General features: G+C 37.2%; 2 protein-coding genes and 1 long non-coding RNA gene across 4 annotated transcripts; 2 read left to right on the top strand and 1 right to left on the bottom strand.

Moving 5' to 3' along the window:
- Nucleotides 1-88: 88 nt before the first annotated feature.
- Nucleotides 89-816, bottom strand: LOC125386456. Its single transcript, XR_007226617.1, has 2 exons — nucleotides 717-816; nucleotides 89-177 (listed from the first exon to the last, which is right to left on the bottom strand). It is a non-coding gene; the product is annotated as an uncharacterized LOC125386456 (long non-coding RNA).
- LOC100646605 (protein TRC8 homolog) lies at nucleotides 170-5756 on the top strand. 2 transcript variants are annotated; one of them, XM_012316837.3, is made up of 5 exons: nucleotides 170-1199; nucleotides 1488-1548; nucleotides 1638-2031; nucleotides 2548-2915; nucleotides 3192-5756. In XM_012316837.3, the coding sequence occupies exons 3-5, from the start codon at nucleotides 1752-1754 to the stop codon at nucleotides 4524-4526; spliced, it is 1983 nt and encodes a 660-aa protein (XP_012172227.1). In that variant the 5' UTR covers nucleotides 170-1199; nucleotides 1488-1548; nucleotides 1638-1751; the 3' UTR covers nucleotides 4527-5756. The 2 variants fall into 2 exon arrangements, with proteins under 2 accessions (XP_012172227.1, XP_012172226.1); XM_012316836.3 differs by having other exon boundaries at nucleotides 1322-1548.
- Nucleotides 5757-6598: 842 nt separating this feature from the next.
- On the top strand, nucleotides 6599-18500 carry LOC100646486 (cilia- and flagella-associated protein 61). The gene is given in 21 exon segments (XM_048412756.1): nucleotides 6599-9007; nucleotides 9075-9209; nucleotides 9344-9596; nucleotides 9629-9699; nucleotides 10209-10547; nucleotides 11000-11243; nucleotides 11246-11575; nucleotides 11920-12173; nucleotides 12256-12472; nucleotides 13205-13449; nucleotides 13517-13721; nucleotides 13901-14130; nucleotides 14197-14309; nucleotides 14374-14645; nucleotides 14813-14945; nucleotides 15058-15278; nucleotides 15620-16000; nucleotides 16070-16147; nucleotides 16230-16346; nucleotides 16416-16481; nucleotides 16767-18500. Coding segments are annotated over 21 exon segments (4272 nt in total). The 5' UTR covers nucleotides 6599-8828; the 3' UTR covers nucleotides 16956-18500.
- Nucleotides 18501-18515: the final 15 nt, after the last annotated feature.

The following is an 18515-nucleotide window of genomic DNA, read 5'->3' as shown; positions in this document are numbered from 1 at the left end:
GAATTTGCATAATAAAATTATCAATATTGAATCTATAATTATAAATATATATATATATATATATATATACTTTTTTTTCTAATGCATGTACGTCGTATATTAAGTCGCTGTCGTTTCAATCAAGTTCCCTGAATCATGTCGTTTTTTATTGAACTTTATAACGTCCGTATCTTGTTTCTATTTTTAAAGAAATCAAAGATAACGAATGTTAACGAAATTTATTTTTGCATTGCATGCTGTATGAATTTTAAAAAGGCAATACAGTTAAAGATGCCGTTAACGATATTTTTGTCGTAGATGGAGAACATGTTTTAATCTAGGTTTCCAAATTTGAAAATGAAGTTTTTGATCTTTCCGATAAATCAAGATTCGATTGAGTACTAACGTTTGATATCGAAGGATTAAAAGCTCTACTTGGAACAAAACTTTGTTTAACAGTTGAAGAAATAGCAGAAAGACCAAGCAGTAGCAATAACATAGCGCTGTGTATAGACATTTAAGTGCTAAAGAGTGACGCAATTTATGGGATGATATATAGCACGTGATTTGGTAGATTAACTTTTGAATGAACGTTATAGTCTTGCACGTATCGTTTACTTTACTTCATAGCCTATCTCGGGAATAATATAATATTACGCGTAATAATGAACGTGAAATGATTATAATTTTCTAAGAAATGTTATGACTTCATTTTGTAAATCCTTCAATGATCATACTTTTTATTATTTTAAGGTGTTGACAGTATAACGTATATCTGTATGATGATATGTCTTTAATTACTGAAGCCAAATATTCGCGATACGTATATTTAATGACACACGATAATAATAAATTTATAACGTATTTTCAGACCACATTAAACGTAAACATACACACAGTATATACATACGTATATAGAAAAAGCAATATAGCGCCATCTGATCAAGTCGTTCAAATTCTTTGTGCATGTTTTCTGTAACCTTTAAAGTATATGCGACAGCGTTTTATGTCGAGGAAAATTACGCGTATTTTAAAAACGTAGTTTAGCCTAAATTCCGTCGCTGTTAGATTTACGTGTTTTGGTTGTTGTCGACGCGGGTGAGCAACATAAATTAAGAGTTACGAGTAGAAGTGTGTAGGAAGAAAAACATCTTTGACAGAAATTCGAAAACCGAAAATTTGCGTATGTTTGCCTGCTGTTACGATATTCTCACACGATGGTAAAATCCTATTTGTAATATCTGCAAAACGATTTAGTTTTATTTTATAACCAACAATTTTGGAAAAAGAATAGCCGACAAATTTTTTATTATTTAACCTCCGTTATATGATATTAAAACAGGATCGAGTTCGATACATTGATTCTATAAAAGTTTGAGTTTCTGCTACATCTTCGGTGTCTAAATCATTCCTTCGTTATTTTCCTTCGTTGATTACTGGCAAATTATAATTCACAATACTTAAACTATCTCGGCTTCGTCGATTTTTGATGACAAAAATTATTCCAGTTATTCGCTAAGACAAGTGTGTTTCGAGAATATAATAACCACAAACTTTATAATTCTGGAGGTAAGCTTACGTGTAATTTAGCGTTAATTGCTTATTGAACACACCAAAACATATTATTTATTTTTAACATTTTGACATTTTGAATTTAGGTATTGAGCCAACTAAATTAAATAGAATTGCATTGGGAAAATTGTTTTTGCACTTCCTAAGAACAAAATATCATCTTTGAAATCTGTATTACAAAAGCAAAAACTTGAGAAACAATGGATACATTTATACGAGAGAAGTTGTACACCTTTGTGGATGTTATAATTAGAGTTCCACCTTTATTTATCATAGATGAACTACTTAGAATAGGACTTGGATTATCTGACAACGATGTTGTGCTAGATAGTAGTGAACATGATTTTAAAATATCAAAAGTATCAGACCACATTGTGGATTCGATACTACCTACTTCGTTTCTAGATTTATTTGGTTTTGATCAGTTTGGTTACCAAATGCATTTCATAATTCTACTAAAATTTCTATGCTGCTGTTTAGGTAAGATATTTACTCTATGTATGATTTCTATATTTAATTATTAGTAATTTTAATATATTTTTCTGTATGTGTATTTGTTAAAACAAAGTAAAGTATTTAAGATGAAAGCAAAGTATTTGTAAAATTAGTTAAACTAGACTTACTATATTATATAGATTATAGACTCTCTTCAATGTCATGCATTTCATTTGTGTAACATTTCCTGATTTTATAGTTGTTTATTAGTCAGAAATTGATTGCTGTTGTCTATTAGTCAGAATATAGTTGAAAAGTAGTGTTTTTGGTAGATAAACTTAAAGCAATGTAGATTATTAGGAGTGTTAAAATGACATACCGATATTCAAAGTAGCAAGGTTAATTCTTGTGGGTCATTGCATTTGTAAAAAGCAGCAAACTTTATACAATTGATAAAGTATTCATGAATCGATACAAACAGAACTAATGATTATTTACATTTTTACTAGAATCAGAATAAAATAAAAATCAATGGTTGACTGTCAAATATTTACTTTTCAGGATATATTACTGCAATATGTATATTTATGTTATGGACAAAACATCTTATCATTGTATACCTATACTTAATATCAGTAGGAGCAATATTTATATCCTATTGGTCAAATATTAGTACAATGAAAGCTATCATTACATATGTGAGCACACATGAATCAACAACTAGCATACTTGATGATATTTTGTATCTTAACTTGAAATACGTTTTAAATGAAGGACCAGGCTTCCTGATAATCCAGAATTATGTATTACAATGCTTATTAGCTAGTATTTTTTGTTATATTCATCTTGCACCAAAAAACCCGGTTCTGCAAAAATTTCTTGTACTGAGTTTTATGACACCGTCGATTTTGGGCATTTGTCCACTCCCGGTAAGTTGAATTTAATGCATTTCGGTTTAATTTAAATCGTTAATGTATTTTGACGTACTTGGATTTAAAACAATCGCATGTTTTAACATTTGGAAAATAGATTTTTTGCATATGCGTATGTACAGAGTACTTTGATTAACAATAAATTTCTTACAATTTATGTAATAATATGTTACATTATATTTCTCATAGTTTATATTCAAATATCATAAAACATAAATATTCCATTTTTACATTTATACGCACGTTATCGAATATACGTACATGTTTTTTCAGACACAAGTGCTCCATCATCTACCAGTGTTCGCAACACTTCTTCCGTTAGCTGTATGTAAATTTGTCATTTGGTTTAACGGCATCACCATGATGAACGCAATTTATATGGGTTATCAATATGCGCGTAATTTCATAAGCAATCACGGTCTTTCCGCGCTCGCCGAAACCGAATGGATTCGATTGAACATTCCGTGTGTGCTACGCATGTTTTGGATGTTACGCGTGGGAGGACAAATGTTTCAAATCCTTGGAAATCATTATGGCGAAGAGACGTTCACCTACTACATAATGCTTAGAAGTTTATTAGTCAATGGCTGCGAGACTTTGACGGCAGTCTTAGGAATGACTAGCATAATTTCGTTTATTTGTGATTACATCGGTTGTTTCTTTCAATGGGTGCTACTTACGGAAGACGAAGAGGAGAAGAGTATCGGTACCGTATCCGCGATTTTATTTTACGTGCTGGCCCTGCAAACTGGACTGACGAGTTTGGACAGAGAGAAACGTTTGGTCAGACTGTGCCGTAATTTTTGTTTATTGTTTACGGCGGTTCTACATTTCGTCCACAACATCGTCAATCCGTTGTTGATGTCGCTCAGCGCCTCGCATAATCCAGCGCTTCATCGACACATCCGCGCTCTGGCAGTTTGTGTATTTTTAATACTGTTTCCAGTATCATTGTTGATATTCCTTTGGTCGCACTATACCGTAAGCACTTGGTTACTGGCAGTATCGGTGTTTAGTATCGAAGTAATAGTAAAAGTGTTGGTTTCACTTGCGATCTATTCCCTCTTCCTGATCGACGCTTACCGTAGCGTGTTCTGGGAGCAACTCGACGACTGCGTATATATAATACGATCTTTCGGTAACACTATCGAATTCGCATTCGGTATTGTCCTATTCTTCAACGGCTTTTGGATCTTAGTGTTTGAATCTGGTGGAGCAATTCGTGCCATCATGATATGCATTCATGCGTACTTTAATATATGGTGTGAGGCGAAAGCCGGATGGAGTGTGTTCATGAAGCGTCGATCAGCTGTTAATAAGATTAATTCCCTTCCGGAAGCAAAGGCGGAACAGCTTCGAGTGTTAGATGATGTGTGCGCTATTTGCTATCAGGAAATGCAAAGTGCCAAGATCACGCGCTGTAATCACTACTTCCACAGTGTTTGTTTACGAAAGTGGCTGTACGTCCAGGACCGCTGTCCACTTTGCCACGATGTATTGTACAAAATCGAGAACTCGCTGAACGGTAAAGATAACGAAGTAATCGCTGGTAATCAAGGCGCGCAGGCGAACGTTGCAAACGTCTTCGAAGTAAACGAAGACAGGTGAAAAGACGCATAGCTCTAACGTATGCTGATAAACTGTTATGAATCTCAAATTTAAAATCGTAAGATATCGATCTCTGAAAAATCTTGCCTAAAAAAATTTCGTTTCTTGAAAATCGCTCAAATTGCAAAACACTCGTACGAGATACTTTAAACGTTTCTCGACAAAGATACAATTTGCCGGAGATAATAAAAAATTTTACCGCGAAAAGAGCTCTAAACTATATTATTTTGCGAGCTCTGATTCGTTATCATTTACGTTTAGCTTATAAAAATATTTCTTACGGTACCAAACCCTGCTGATTTAGAACGATGAATATTCGCGCTTAGGCAACTTGCTTTTATACTTTTTGAGCATAAGCTTCCGTACCCTTGTTCTGCTTACTCTTCCATTTTATAAGATTCTACTACTTTACGACAGATTCCGCTGATTCAAATTAAAAAGCTCATATCGCTTGTTCATTAGAATAAACGTTCCTAGATACGATCCAACCGAATTACCATATATTTTACTCAGTATGAAAAATACTTTACTTCAAGGCTCTGTTGTCGAATGAGAGATGATAACACGATCATCGAAAATCCTTGTAGATATATATATATATATATATACATGCACATATGTATATATACACGTATATATAAATGTGTTGATATATATGTTGATACATATATGTGCATGGAATAAATATATATGTATCTATATCTACAATGGCATATATATACTTAATAAATACGTGAGATTCCAGATATAAGTTAAACGTACAAGAATCGCTACTCAGTCCACTTTTTTATGGTTTCACGATGATGGAATTCACGAGATTAACGATTCTTAACATTTGTCGAAGTCGATAGAGGAAAACAATACAACTCTATTCTTTGTAGAACCGTATTAGTCGCAGAAATTAGTTTCGGTATGAAATTTACATGTAACGGTTATATATAATATGTGATCTTCTATTTCAAACGCGCGCATTTTACTTCTTCCGAAAAAGAACAATCACTTTGGTGAAGGAAGCAGGGAGTCGTTTTTTCTTTCCATTTTAATTATTTTCTCTGTCGTTTCGATTGAAATTAACAAGCCTCTGTGATAGTTAGATAACGGCGAAAGAAATTATAAATTTTTTAATTTATTGAAACAAAGCATTATTTACTTAATATACGATTTAATAATGATCATATGAAGTTTTGTTTGTAAGATCAGAATATGTCTAATAAATGTTATATTTTTAAAGCGTCATCGTCCCTTCAATGCCCCGTTGATATGTATGTCGTTTATATCGTCGCTTTGCGACGGTTCACCTTGTAAAGTATTCTCCGTGCGTTCGTAAAATTAGAGCGATTCTAATGCGAATGATGTAACTAGGCGAAGGTCGCGTTATCATATGTAGCCACCGATCCTGCCAATTTCAGATTTCCTATGATTGTGCTGGATCTCCTAGCTTAATCGCAAATGAAACGAGCATCGAAAGACTTCGTATACAGAATATCTAATTTTTGTAATTTATGGCGATGATACCGATGACATCGACGATCAGATGTAAGAACATTTTGAAGAAACGAACGATAAAAATGAAACAAGTAAGATAAAGGCAGGAGAGGAAAGCAAGATGTTAAATCGAAGAGAATTTTCCTTTGCTTCCTGTTTTCGATTACGACTGGAGTTAGTGGCAAGTATTTACTTACTTTCCCAACCTATGTTCCCCACTCTTCTCCTCAACTTTTTCACGTTGCAGTTGCAGACCGTTGCTTGATCTCCGAAAGTCCGCTACTTGATCTCAGTCTGGTGCGCACCGTCGCTGAGTGAGGGTGTTACTCATTCCCTGGCACGTTCTGAAGCGATACAACGAATCAACGGTAGACGAGCAACAGGTAAGTTAGAATAATTTCTCTTTAAGCTTACAAATTCATACCGGTGCATGTATATAATTGATGAAGCTTTATGTCGAAATCATGTAGCGTGTTTTACATTATTCTTTAGCGTTGGTGCTATCTTTTTCTCAACATGTTGTGGTGAGAAATATTGCGCTACTATTCGTCACTAAACCATCCGTTATTCGAAAATTTATGTAAGGAATTTTTAATAAGATACGTTGAAGCATTTTAACTAATATATAATCGTATAGCAGTGTTTAAATAACTGTTTATCCGCTGTCCTATTTTGTTTTCACATCTAATATTAACCAAAATTCTTTTAGATATCGTTTCTGTATCGATTCGTATCGCATGTAAAAATTTACTCCACATCGGTATAAAACTTGTTAAAAAGAGAATCAGAGTACAGCGTAGTTTTCAACGTACTCCGCAAATGAAATTTGCATCGACCCAATACCTTCTAGTATACTCTATCGAACGCGTTAATTAACTTATGATACCTGAGTATAGATAAGCCGACTAATGACGCAACATGTGCTGCGTTTGTGCAAGGTATCGTTAGACAACGACTAATCACGTTATTCCCAAAATCTTCCGAATGAAATTTCGCGATATATTCTAACGACAATGACACGAAGCATCCTCGTACCTGTCGCACCAGCGAAACAACTTCGATCCCATTTTTATCGCAGCAGAAATGCAACATTTGCTTCGCTTCGAGAGTTTGCTGGCTAACCGCGAAGAATTGTGGGAACATTGGCGAAGTAAAAGTAAAGCAGCTACGAGTCGCGTTTCGCAAGTCGGAAATTCGTACGGTGGTTGGTCTGACGTAACCCGTTACGAACCGTTGCGCGTTCAATGGTCCATATTGCGCGTTACTTCTCAAACAGAATAAACATCGTCTCCGATGATTTAGCTATGCGTCGAAATATCTTTCTAAGAGGTTCTTCGTTACATATCAGAGGAGGTGGAAACTGATAGGAAAGTGAAAGATATAATATCAGCGTGGTTGAACAAAAACTCACGATCGTTGGCTAGTGCTTCCGCGTTTCTTGCAGTTATTAATAAAAGCTCGTTCTCTGTACACGACGGGGCGACTGCGAGCCGCCTCTTCTTCGGCAACGGGACGATCTCACGGCCTGTAATCAGTCGGCGGATCTCCCAAGAGCTAATTAGAAACTTACGGAGAAGAGGTTTCTGTCAGCAACGTTCCTCAAGCCAGCGGAAGAAGCCTTTTCCTCTGGCAACGATAACAGATCGTTATGCGCACATACGCTCGTGCTTTTCGTCTACAATTTCATCCGTTCGAGTTAGGTGCAATTACTCTTAACTGCTTTGAACGAACGTTCGCAGTCGGTGGAGGTAGAACAGTCGAATATAGGATATATTTGATGATTTCTTGTAATTCGAATACAGAGTATCTCTGAACGAATTATAGTCATCGGAACCAAAAGTAGGTTCTTTAAAAGAGGAACAGCTTTACTGCCAAAACATTGGAGCCAGGTGCGCGTTTTCGTGCTGCGTATCGTGACACGAAGTTGCATGACGCCACGTCGTTAGCCAGGTATTCGTAAATGCAGCGAGTCCTTGGTAAAGTCTTGAATCGATTGCTTTCCATCGAAGCGATAAGAAAAAATAAATAGCCGGTAGCAAAATAAATCGATTCGATACGATTACTTTGAAGCCTAAAAAGCGAGGGACGCGAGCGAAGACTTTGATATGGCGGAACGGCGGCGAAGGCCAACGAAAAAAAGTGCACCGATGCAACATACCGTAACGATCGTGTCTGTTATTGTCGATTGCATCGTGGAGCGCGCACGTGCCAGCACCAAGTGCAACGTAAATAGCTTCCGCGATGTGTCTTGCGGCAGACCGCAAGAAGAAAGAAATTCTATCGTTGGAATTGTCAACTAACAGCGCGCAAATCTTTTGATACTTTTTCCTAAGTTTCTTCGATACTTTTGGAGGTGCAGTCTGCAACGCTTCCGCTTCGTTATTTCCGCTTTGAAATAGGCTGACGCTGTTGTGAATGGAGCTTAATACTCGAGAAGAAAGCGGAGTAAGAAGGGAACAGCGAAGAGAACGCGAAGCAATTACTTTGCCCCACCGTTTAAATCGTTCGAGGAGTTTCGTTATTACCTTTTTTGCGAGCATTAAAGTCGGTCGCCTCGATGGGTGCATATAGAGAGAGAGTTTCACTTTTCCCACGATTATCTGTCATCCAATGATTTCAATCGATCGGTTTTTTCCTCAATTATTGGCAGTTGCACCAGCGGCGATTAGTACATACTCATATAAGTGCAAATGATCGTTTCAACCCTGAAATCAGTCACGCAACATTTACTATAGTATTCTGTAGTTCGATCGGGAATCGAATGTCCAGCGATAAAGTTCGGTTCGCTGAGACTAGCACGGTTATGAAAGAAGAAAAATGTTGAGTATATGGCTGGGCGATCCAGAGGTATATTTCCACGGAAGGAAAAGTCTGGATGCAGCGACAGAGATTTTCGGTGTTAGACTAATGGAGCACGCCGATCTGCCTAATCTCGAGCAACTCATACGTCCGGAGACGTATGAAATTTTTGGAGACGTGGAACTCGAACGCATCTTGTATTCGATTAACTAGACGATCGTCTGACAATTTTGCAGCATGATAACAGGAAACGTTCGTTTGCAGCGAGGCGAGTTGTCTATCAATGGTGCAGTGTAACGAAAAGTGTGAAATCGTTTCAGGCATATGCCTTTGCAATTATCCGAACGTGCCGTCGGTGACTCCAGATGATTGGCTGACTTGGTTGTACAGATTGTACAAGTAATGGAAACTATTTCTGTCGAACACAAATTTCATTAGCCCGTTAAACGCAACGCTGATTATTGTTCGTTTAACGCGAATATTAAAAAGAGAAAGGTGAAACGCTCCTCTTATCTACGATTCGTTTGATAAAGGATCGAAGATGTGACAGAAGGAAACGCGATGTTTATACATATCCTCGTGTGGGACAAACGATATACTGGCAACTTCTTCGCAGACCTACTGACAGGACTCTTCGATATTACGTCGTATTTGCAGCACGTGATTCTCGTGATTCCTCCTCAGATTATCATACGTGAGCCCAAAGATGGATCTTTCGGTAGACGCGGCTCAAAACCACCGGTGGTTTTAATTTTCCAGCTGCCGCGGACGTGTTCGAACAGCAGATGATCAGGATCCCGCAATACTGTGCCGACAAGCCGTCCGTGCAGTCAATCTACATAACCGAACGTCATCTAAAAAATCCCAGGCTCAAGATTCGACGTGCTGTGTGAGTTGCGTTTCACGCGACTTTCTGAATCGTTTCTTCTATTTATACACGGTGATTCCGATAATGTACTATAGTTAGAAAGGAGCTGACCCCTCGTACAAAAGTAGGTTGAAAATACACGGTCTTAAATTCATGTTGCAATTAGAGCTCGAATAATATAATTAAAATGAAAAATATAAACTAATTCGCGTAGTCTAATATTCAGAACAAAATCATTGTTTCAAGTAAACGCGCTCCGTCAACGAAATGTTGACATATTTTCAGATCGGAGTACCACGTGAACAAATTTTATTTTATATTTTTGACTTACTTTCGCGTAAGAAATCGCTTCCTTCCCGAATGTACCACAAGTTTAGGGTCGCCCTGTATATTGATCAGTTTGTTTACATAGAATTTCCGCGACGGCATGTAGAAAAACAATTAGAAACGAAGGAGTTCAAGGAGCACTGTAACTTCTGACTCATCGTAATAGAGAACTAAATAGAAACATTTTGTTTCCCACGTAATAGAGAAGAGGATAACGACGACATAGTAGCGATCATCGACGCGGAGTCGAGCCTCGTAAAAGAATTTTATGGAGAATTTTACGTCAGCGAGATGATTCGCAATCCTGACAACTGTCGACGACTGATCGTTTCCGAGGATGACGATGGTTTTGCTACTGGCGTAATGTTTCTCAATAGCAACGCAGATGTAGATACGCTCAATCAGAATTTCGAACTGCGACCGTACAATGGTCTTAGAAAGATCCATGAAAACGACAAATTTCTTCGACAAAGCATGCAGCCTGCCAGCAAGACGTTCTTCTCTATATTTTGGAGAAAGTCCCTTGGGGAATCAACGGAAGAGTTAGTATTTTCTATTGTACTTCGTTTTGGGACACATCGAATTTGTGACTTATTCTTTCTGACGACTAATTTTCGAGAATAATAATTTTTGAGAAGTTCTTCTCATTGATATCGACGCACACGTTGCGTCGTCTGAAATAGAAAATATATTATTGTCGCTTAATTAAAATTTATAGTTTAATTGCATACCAAGGCAGTAAACGCTGCTTTTAATTCTAACGATTAATTTATCAATTTGTACTTTAGTTCAATGTAATTACTTTCACTTGGCTTGTGTACGTTTGTAAACGTAATAGCGTATACATATAGTAATCGTTATTTTGAAATTTAAAAAGGCAATAGGAAAGAAATACAACTTTCCAACATCTCCAAATGAGAACTTGAAATCTATTTGTCTTGAACAGATTTATCTGTCAGATGCATTTATGTCAGACATATTCACACCGCATTAGATTCTCCGAGAAACTTTCACCGGAAGAGAGCATGGAAATCTTCGAGGACACAGATTCTAGAGTTTCTGTAGCTTCCAACGATGGATGGACAAAACTGATGCCACCTATGAGAAAACTGATCGATCCATCGATAATGACCTTCGCCAGTGATCTGCAATCGATAGCCGATTACTTCGACACGTACTATCAATCAAAATTGATGACCAACGCGTTCACGGACTCGTTATTTACGATACCACGTGAGTTCCCCACGAATTTCGACTTACTGTTCGATTTTTATTTAAGAGGAACAAAACCAATTGCGACTTTTTTTGCAACAAAGGAAGATCTATCGTTACCTTCGGTGAATCTTTCGGAGACCCAGTATTTGACAAGATCGATGTCCCTTCGCAGCCTGTTTATCACGGCGATGTTAACGCATTCGTTTTGGAAATTTTCGCGATGAAAGATCAAATAAAACGTCGCTGGAGTAGGAACTTCATGGAGGCCGCGTTCGAGTGTTTTCCCGACTTGGATTATTGCGTGATCCTTCTGCCTTTCTCTCATCCTTACTTTCCTCTCCTCCAACATTTCGTGGTATATCACACTTCTTATTGACACATTCGAGACTAACATATTTCAAGAAATTATTCTTGAAGTTATCCTAACGTTATCCGGACAAAAGAAATATAAAAAAGTCATGAGATTTATATTTAATAGGAGCAATGAATAAACGTAATAGAACATATAGAATAACTATATTATTGTCACTAATAATATAAAAACCAAATATTAGTTATCATATAATGAACTCTTTTTAGTACAAAAGTTACTAAAATTCAGCGTATTGTTAAATTTTATCTCGCCACTTAACGTCAGTTCTCGAATGAATTAACTTAACAGAAATTAGCAATATCTTGACGCTTTTTTAAACGATCCAGCGTGTGCCACTGAAGTGTAACAAGGATTATCCCATGACGCTATACGTAATGCATCGTGCTGCTCTTCTGGGTCACATAAAGCTTCGAGAAGCTAAGCTTTCCGATAGAGACGACATACAAGAACTTTTACAGAATATTCCAAAAGCGGAACAAGTTTTAATAGACTTTGATATCGCGATGGATAAAAAACCATCAGAGATGCAGTGTTATATCTGTCAATGGAAGGACAGGATAATCGGTGTAGCAATTCTTTGGTGAGCTTCGAAGGATGTTGACTGCTTTTTAGAAAATTTTTTACATCTCCATGAACATCAACGACCATATAAATTTCATTAGCGTCGAGAAAGAAGTCACGTATATTAGACGACGTTATCACATAGAAGATTACATCGCAGAGAAAAATATACCTGGCGATGCTTATGGACGTATTCTACATTTCATACTGATGCCAGTTTTCTCCATTCATCTGCCCTTCTTCTTCTGCGAGATCGCTCGTTTTAGTGGCATGATCGTTCTTTATTATCGACTTACAGAAACAGCGTTGAGTGCATTGGTAAAATTCGACGATAAAATTACATTCCTCTCGAAAGTCTTAGGACACATCCTACTTTTAATAAAACTTTGGTCAAACTTTTATTATAGCTCATGAATTTTAAATTGCATGTATCTCTTAATATTAATTTCATATTTTAACAGCATCGACAGAGTGTCAAGTTAAATAAATTATTACAACGTTATTCAGCCATGATCTCGTCCAATTTTAGAGCAAATGTAGTAACTTTTCCAAGACTTTCGGGTGGGCAACAAATACAGAGTCAGAAAGAGGATACGCGTTTAGCTTGTTGATATTATTTGACTTACCAGGAATAGAATAGTATCATTTGCTTTCCTAAGTATTGCAAATATACGAAGGTATTTGCCACATTTATTTTATTGGTTGAAACTGTTCTCGGTGTTGATCCTTACATGAGAATAACTATATGACATCAGCCTGAAAAATTCATCATTGTACTATAGAACATAGTTATAAAAATAGTATGAAATTCTTGAATTATATTTCCTTGCAATTTCTGGCTTTCTAGGCTAGATCTTGTTTCTTAAATACTTAAAAAGGCCACAAATTGATACACAATCGATACACAATCTGGAGATCCTGCAGGCCATTCTTTTTCACCTCCTTCCAATTCACGCGTTCCCTGTAAATCAAAAAGTGTCAGCACAACATGAGATAAATTTCCTTTCTGACTTACCCTGTAGTTCATCCTGAGACGTACTGCTATTTTAGACTCGTACGCATCCTCTGACGATATGCTTGAACACTATGGCTTCCGTGAGGCCTCGTCGAAGAATCGAATACAAGTACCATGGTTTCGAGGAAGCTGACGAGCCTATGAAACGAACTGAACGTTTTTCGCTTTTCATGACGTCACCAAGGATCGCATTGATACCAAAACCGATCATCGATTCGAGGGTGGTTGTGGTGGGCGCCTCGGATTGTGCCGTTGCATTCTTAGAACATCTTATTTTTGGGTAAAACTGAATGAAAAATTGAAGGAATTCTAAAGGTGAACGACAAACTCTGTTTTCTTAAATTTAGACAAAGCTTCATACGATTCGCGAATATCACTCTGATATCGCCACACGGCTTACCTTTCGAGGACGAAGACGAAATGTGCGCGTGTTTGCTACCCTTCAAAGGCCGATATTGTCCGAGGTATCGTCGGCTGATTGGGGCACGTTATCGAATTAGTATTGTATATGGAACAGTGACGTCGATTCAAAGGTATGGAAAAACAGAGAGGAAATAAAAACATCGTAGAGATGCGTTTATGGGAAATTGGAAGTTGCAAATATGTACAGAATGCACGTATTATAATACCCAAACATATATAAAATGTCGGGTATAACACTCGTTATAGTATCTAATAAGTAAAAAAAGTTTTCTACCTAGATTTCATTTTTCTAATTATCTTCATGAAAATATGAACTTTCGCAAACATTCACGATCTACATTACAGTGTTAATGAAATTTCTTCAAATGTTTTCTATAATGACACAAATATTCTCGTGGCCGATTGCACCTAATAGGAAAGAGAAATACGTAACTGTGATGCATCAAGGAAACATTACGTACGATTATCTCATCTTAACCTGTGGAATGCAGTATCAGCGTCCTCAATTTCAAGATGAATTGGACGAACAGAAAAAAGGGTAAATCAAGAAGATAAAGCTGTAGAAATTAGAACGAATATCAACAATTATTTTTCCCTCGCCTAGAGAATTTTTGCAGCACGAAACACCTTGGAACTGTTTGACGATCAATGACGATACAGAAGCAGCTATCTGTTTAGAGAAGATCGAAGTGCTGACAAATAAATTGAAACGCGAAAGTTAGTCGTTCGATCAGATTTTACAAAAGAAGAAATCAAACATTAATACACGACATTTTTCTAGGGAAGATTATTTTTTATGGACACAACATCGATTGTTATTGCGCCCTTCAAGGATTGCTCGAATTTGGAGTTAAGGGTTCTTGGATCACACTGATCCAACCGCCATTGCAAAAGTGTACATCCTACGAAAATATCTTCTTCAACGATTGCGAAGTACAAAAAGCACGCGAATTAGATTTGTTTTTCTTTAATCGTTCCAACGACACTCTTCGACTCCACTGTACAACACTGAGCGACTATTTTGTTACTGATATACAATGTTTATACGTTTGCTGATACCAACAGTCTTATTCTATTGCGAAAAGAGTGTTCATCTTTAATTAATATCAGAATATCTTTTAAACTAAGCATTTTTAGAATCTCGATGTACCTTAGTTCTTTTATATAGAAATTTGAAAAACATATTGCTTAATACATAAAGAAATATGTGGCTATGGAAGGTGTACGCAGAAGTGATGAAGTCGATTTCGGAGAATAATATCGAGGTGCTCGTGGGTTGGGAATTGATCGATTGGCACGTAAAAAGCTTGCCACGAGGAACAATGATAGAAGCGATCGTTATCCGCCTGAGAGGTAAAACCAGAACGTTGGACTGCGACGCCTTTCTAAATTTTCGCGAGAAGACCATCAACATGAGGATATTTTTGGGTGATTGCCAAATTCCTACGTCAACGAAGTTCATAATTCTGTCCACGACCGCTGACTATGATTCACCAATGCGTTCGATCCTTTTCAGCGATCTGTAGGTCTGGACTCATGTTCGACGGCCAGCTGGTCATAGACACGGAATTAAGGACAAACGATCCATCGATCTTTGCTGCTGGTAGCATAACTAAGTATTGTAGAAGATTCTACCTCGAAGCCTGGCAACATATATACTTCAATAGTATAGAGATCGGCGAGAAAGTTAGTAAACCAAAACGTCCTTGCACGATTCATAAATATTGCGGTTTATTGGCTATAAACTTCTCTTTTACGATTCTACTCTTTATGAGTTTTAATGAGAGTTAATATTTCAAAACAGACAAATATGCAAGTAACTGTAACTTTTCCCTCGTAATTTCTTAATAACCAAATTGATGGATAGAAACGTTAAAATACTTCCAGGTGTAAAGGTTTAACACTGATAATTTGTAACTTGTGATTTGCACAATTTTGCTAATAATATTTATTCAATTCCGCAAGATGATTGAAATCTTCAAATCTGCGAGTCTTTTAGTTTCACGAGGTTCATTAATATCTGATAGCTGGCGAAGATTCTTCGATCGGTCATCGAAAATGAACATCGAGGCAGCGAGACATCGGTCGCACAGTTAAAAAGCAAGGAAGATCAACCGATAGTCGTGTTTCGATCACCGAAAATCGTGGCCTGTACTTTACCCGGTGGTTATCGCTACCTTCACGTGGGCAAGTCTGGAAAATCCATGTTACGCAAACCTACGATTCAGTACAACGTTTACGTGAGTTTTCATTGTGCTTTCGCTACGTTTCGCGAGGAAATTCGTTTAAGCGATCGTATTTAGGGTGAAGTGCTGATAACAGGATCGTGTACATCAGAAATTGGCTACTTTCGCATAAAACTGAATCGGTTTGACATGATAGAAACAGTAACGTGTTTCAACAAGAAGGTAGAGAGACATATCACTTTACTTTTTTAATGATTTCGGAGTATGCGTAATAATTCGCTAATATTTTAGGATTTTGAAGTGCGTCATATGGTCGCGTTATACGGAAAACACGAGAGCTTACTGAACGAGCTTAAAGCACGTTTCGAAGTAAATCGTTTTTCGCTTTTCTATGACGTAGAACCGAGAATGAAAGATCTAGAAAATAATTATACCTGTCACCGTGATATAGAAATCGTTGATCTCGGACTTTTACGCGTACTTCCGGGAACCATGGGCCATGGCGATCTTCTACGATAGATTCGAGTGTCTTCGAGTGGAGAACCGTGCTACGCTCTTGTCGAAAACGGTAAGAGAAACGAACATTGAAAATAATCCACTCGAGAAACGAACGACGAATAAATTTTTCTCGCGACAGGCAATTCCTGGACAATCATTAGTTGACGATTGCGTGCGTGCACTAGTACAATCCAACTGGAATGCGGTGAGTCAAGAATTTATAAGCAGCCTGCGGATTTTTATGCCATCCAGCATTTTTGTATAATTTGTATATCGACGTAGAAGGTCACGTATTTCCTTATCTTTCATACTATATAAGTTCCAGCAAATTGAAAGTTAAAGTGAAAGTATCATTTAGATTAATCACTTCTTTTCACCACGCCTCTCTAATACTTTTTTTCGCATAATGACAGGATACGCAGTCTATTTATGAGATAAAAAGTTTAATTTTTCGTTTCGGATCGTGTCAAATGCCTTGTAATCTTCTTAGATACAAGACAACGATCGTCAGACCATCCAATCGAGATTCGCTGGCTCGGTGTACCAGCAGGAAATAGAGGAAAATTTGCTAGATCTGCTACAGTTCTCCGAAGAAGACTTGCCTGTTTACTGCACTCCTGGAAAATTCCGTGAATTATACGCGGACATTGAAAACAGTCCACTGTACACGGATTTGTAACTAAAGAGACTCGTAAAGATATTTAAACAGATATGGAAACCTTCTATAAATATATTATCCGCATTGCACGAAACATTGAAACATTTTATTGATACTATGTAATGACACGACTGTCGTGATCGTATTGATAAAGTTTGAAATAAGATGGACGACTATAAGTGGATTAGATTCGTTGATTAACATCTCGTTCGACAGGAAAGAGATCATTATAAACAAAGTCTTACCACGTTTATAAAAATATTCTACAGCCAACGTTCAGATACTTTCATGTATCACCGTAAATGGATGCTCCTGTCACAGCTAATTTCCATTTCACGCTTTCTCGAACGAACAGCAGCCTTTTTCTTCGACACGTAAAACGCGTTTTCGAATCACCCGTGACGCCCGCTGAAACCACAAACACGTTAGAGATCGATGAATAGACGCTTCTGATTTTAAGATCGCCTTTTCAATCGGAAACTGTCCTCGATCGCTTCGTCCGTGCCTGTTTACTTGGCATGCTATTCAATCTGTGGGTCAAGTTTAACATTCCAAAGAGCTGCTCCATAAACATACAGCTCAAGGCATTTACTCGCCACCTACGCACCATGAAACGACAAATACGCGTTACAGAAATGTCACGGCACGCCTTTTAAACGCGAAATTGTCTCTCCGGTTGCTTATCAGCCTGTGCGGATCGCGGATCCTCGACTTATTCTCTTTGGAGAACAGGATCGCCTAATCTAAAAGAGAAAGTACGTCCGAGGCCTGACTTTAGCAGCGTTCGACCTGTAACACTTACACGTGACAAACGATAGTGAGACATTCTGTGCATCTAGGTACACTGTTCGAAACAATTAGTGAGTTGCTAGTATGAACAGTTTTATTGCGTCAATTGGACAAACAGAATTACGCAGGAATCCAATACTGTCATCCTTAATTAAAATGTTCTGCCAAGAATTTCTTCATTTTTCAAGATAGGCACGTTGAAATATTTGGAATCCGTCAAATAAAATTGTATTATGTAGAGTATTACGAAATAATGATTTGAAATCGAACGAGCACGAAACTTCACTGAATAAGTTACGAACAAATGATTTAGAAAATAATTATCTCTTTATTCTCCAGATTTTTCGCATTGCTAATATAAAAGTTAAATTTTAACTTTTGTACAGTAAATGTTGTAAAAGAAATTGATAAATTAGTTGTGTATGTACTGCCTTTATACCGAAGCTACAAAAGCTTTTGTCGATGAATTACGAGGAATTTCTTTCCTTGGCGGGTTTATGTTCTTCATAGTGGGAAAGTAAAAACCTGAAACATTAGGAATTCATTAGAAAAATGTACACATTCAAGCAACGTATATAAAAATCAAAGTGTGACATGGAAAATGATTCTTTGCCTATTTTGAGCTGTTGTGCTACCGTGGCAAAGTGGCGATTTAAATATAGAATAACGAGATGTTTTATCAATTACATGGCGCGAACAAGCAGCCAAATGCTTTACAGCTTAATGGACCAGTGATTCAGAAGCAGAACCGGAAGCAGAATCGTCTAATTAAATATTTTGGCAAGGAACTTT

Source organism: Bombus terrestris, chromosome 15 (genome assembly GCF_910591885.1).
Source record: "Bombus terrestris chromosome 15, iyBomTerr1.2, whole genome shotgun sequence".
Classification (NCBI taxonomy): domain Eukaryota; kingdom Metazoa; phylum Arthropoda; class Insecta; order Hymenoptera; family Apidae; genus Bombus; species Bombus terrestris.
This window is presented reverse-complemented; position numbering and strand designations above follow the sequence as displayed.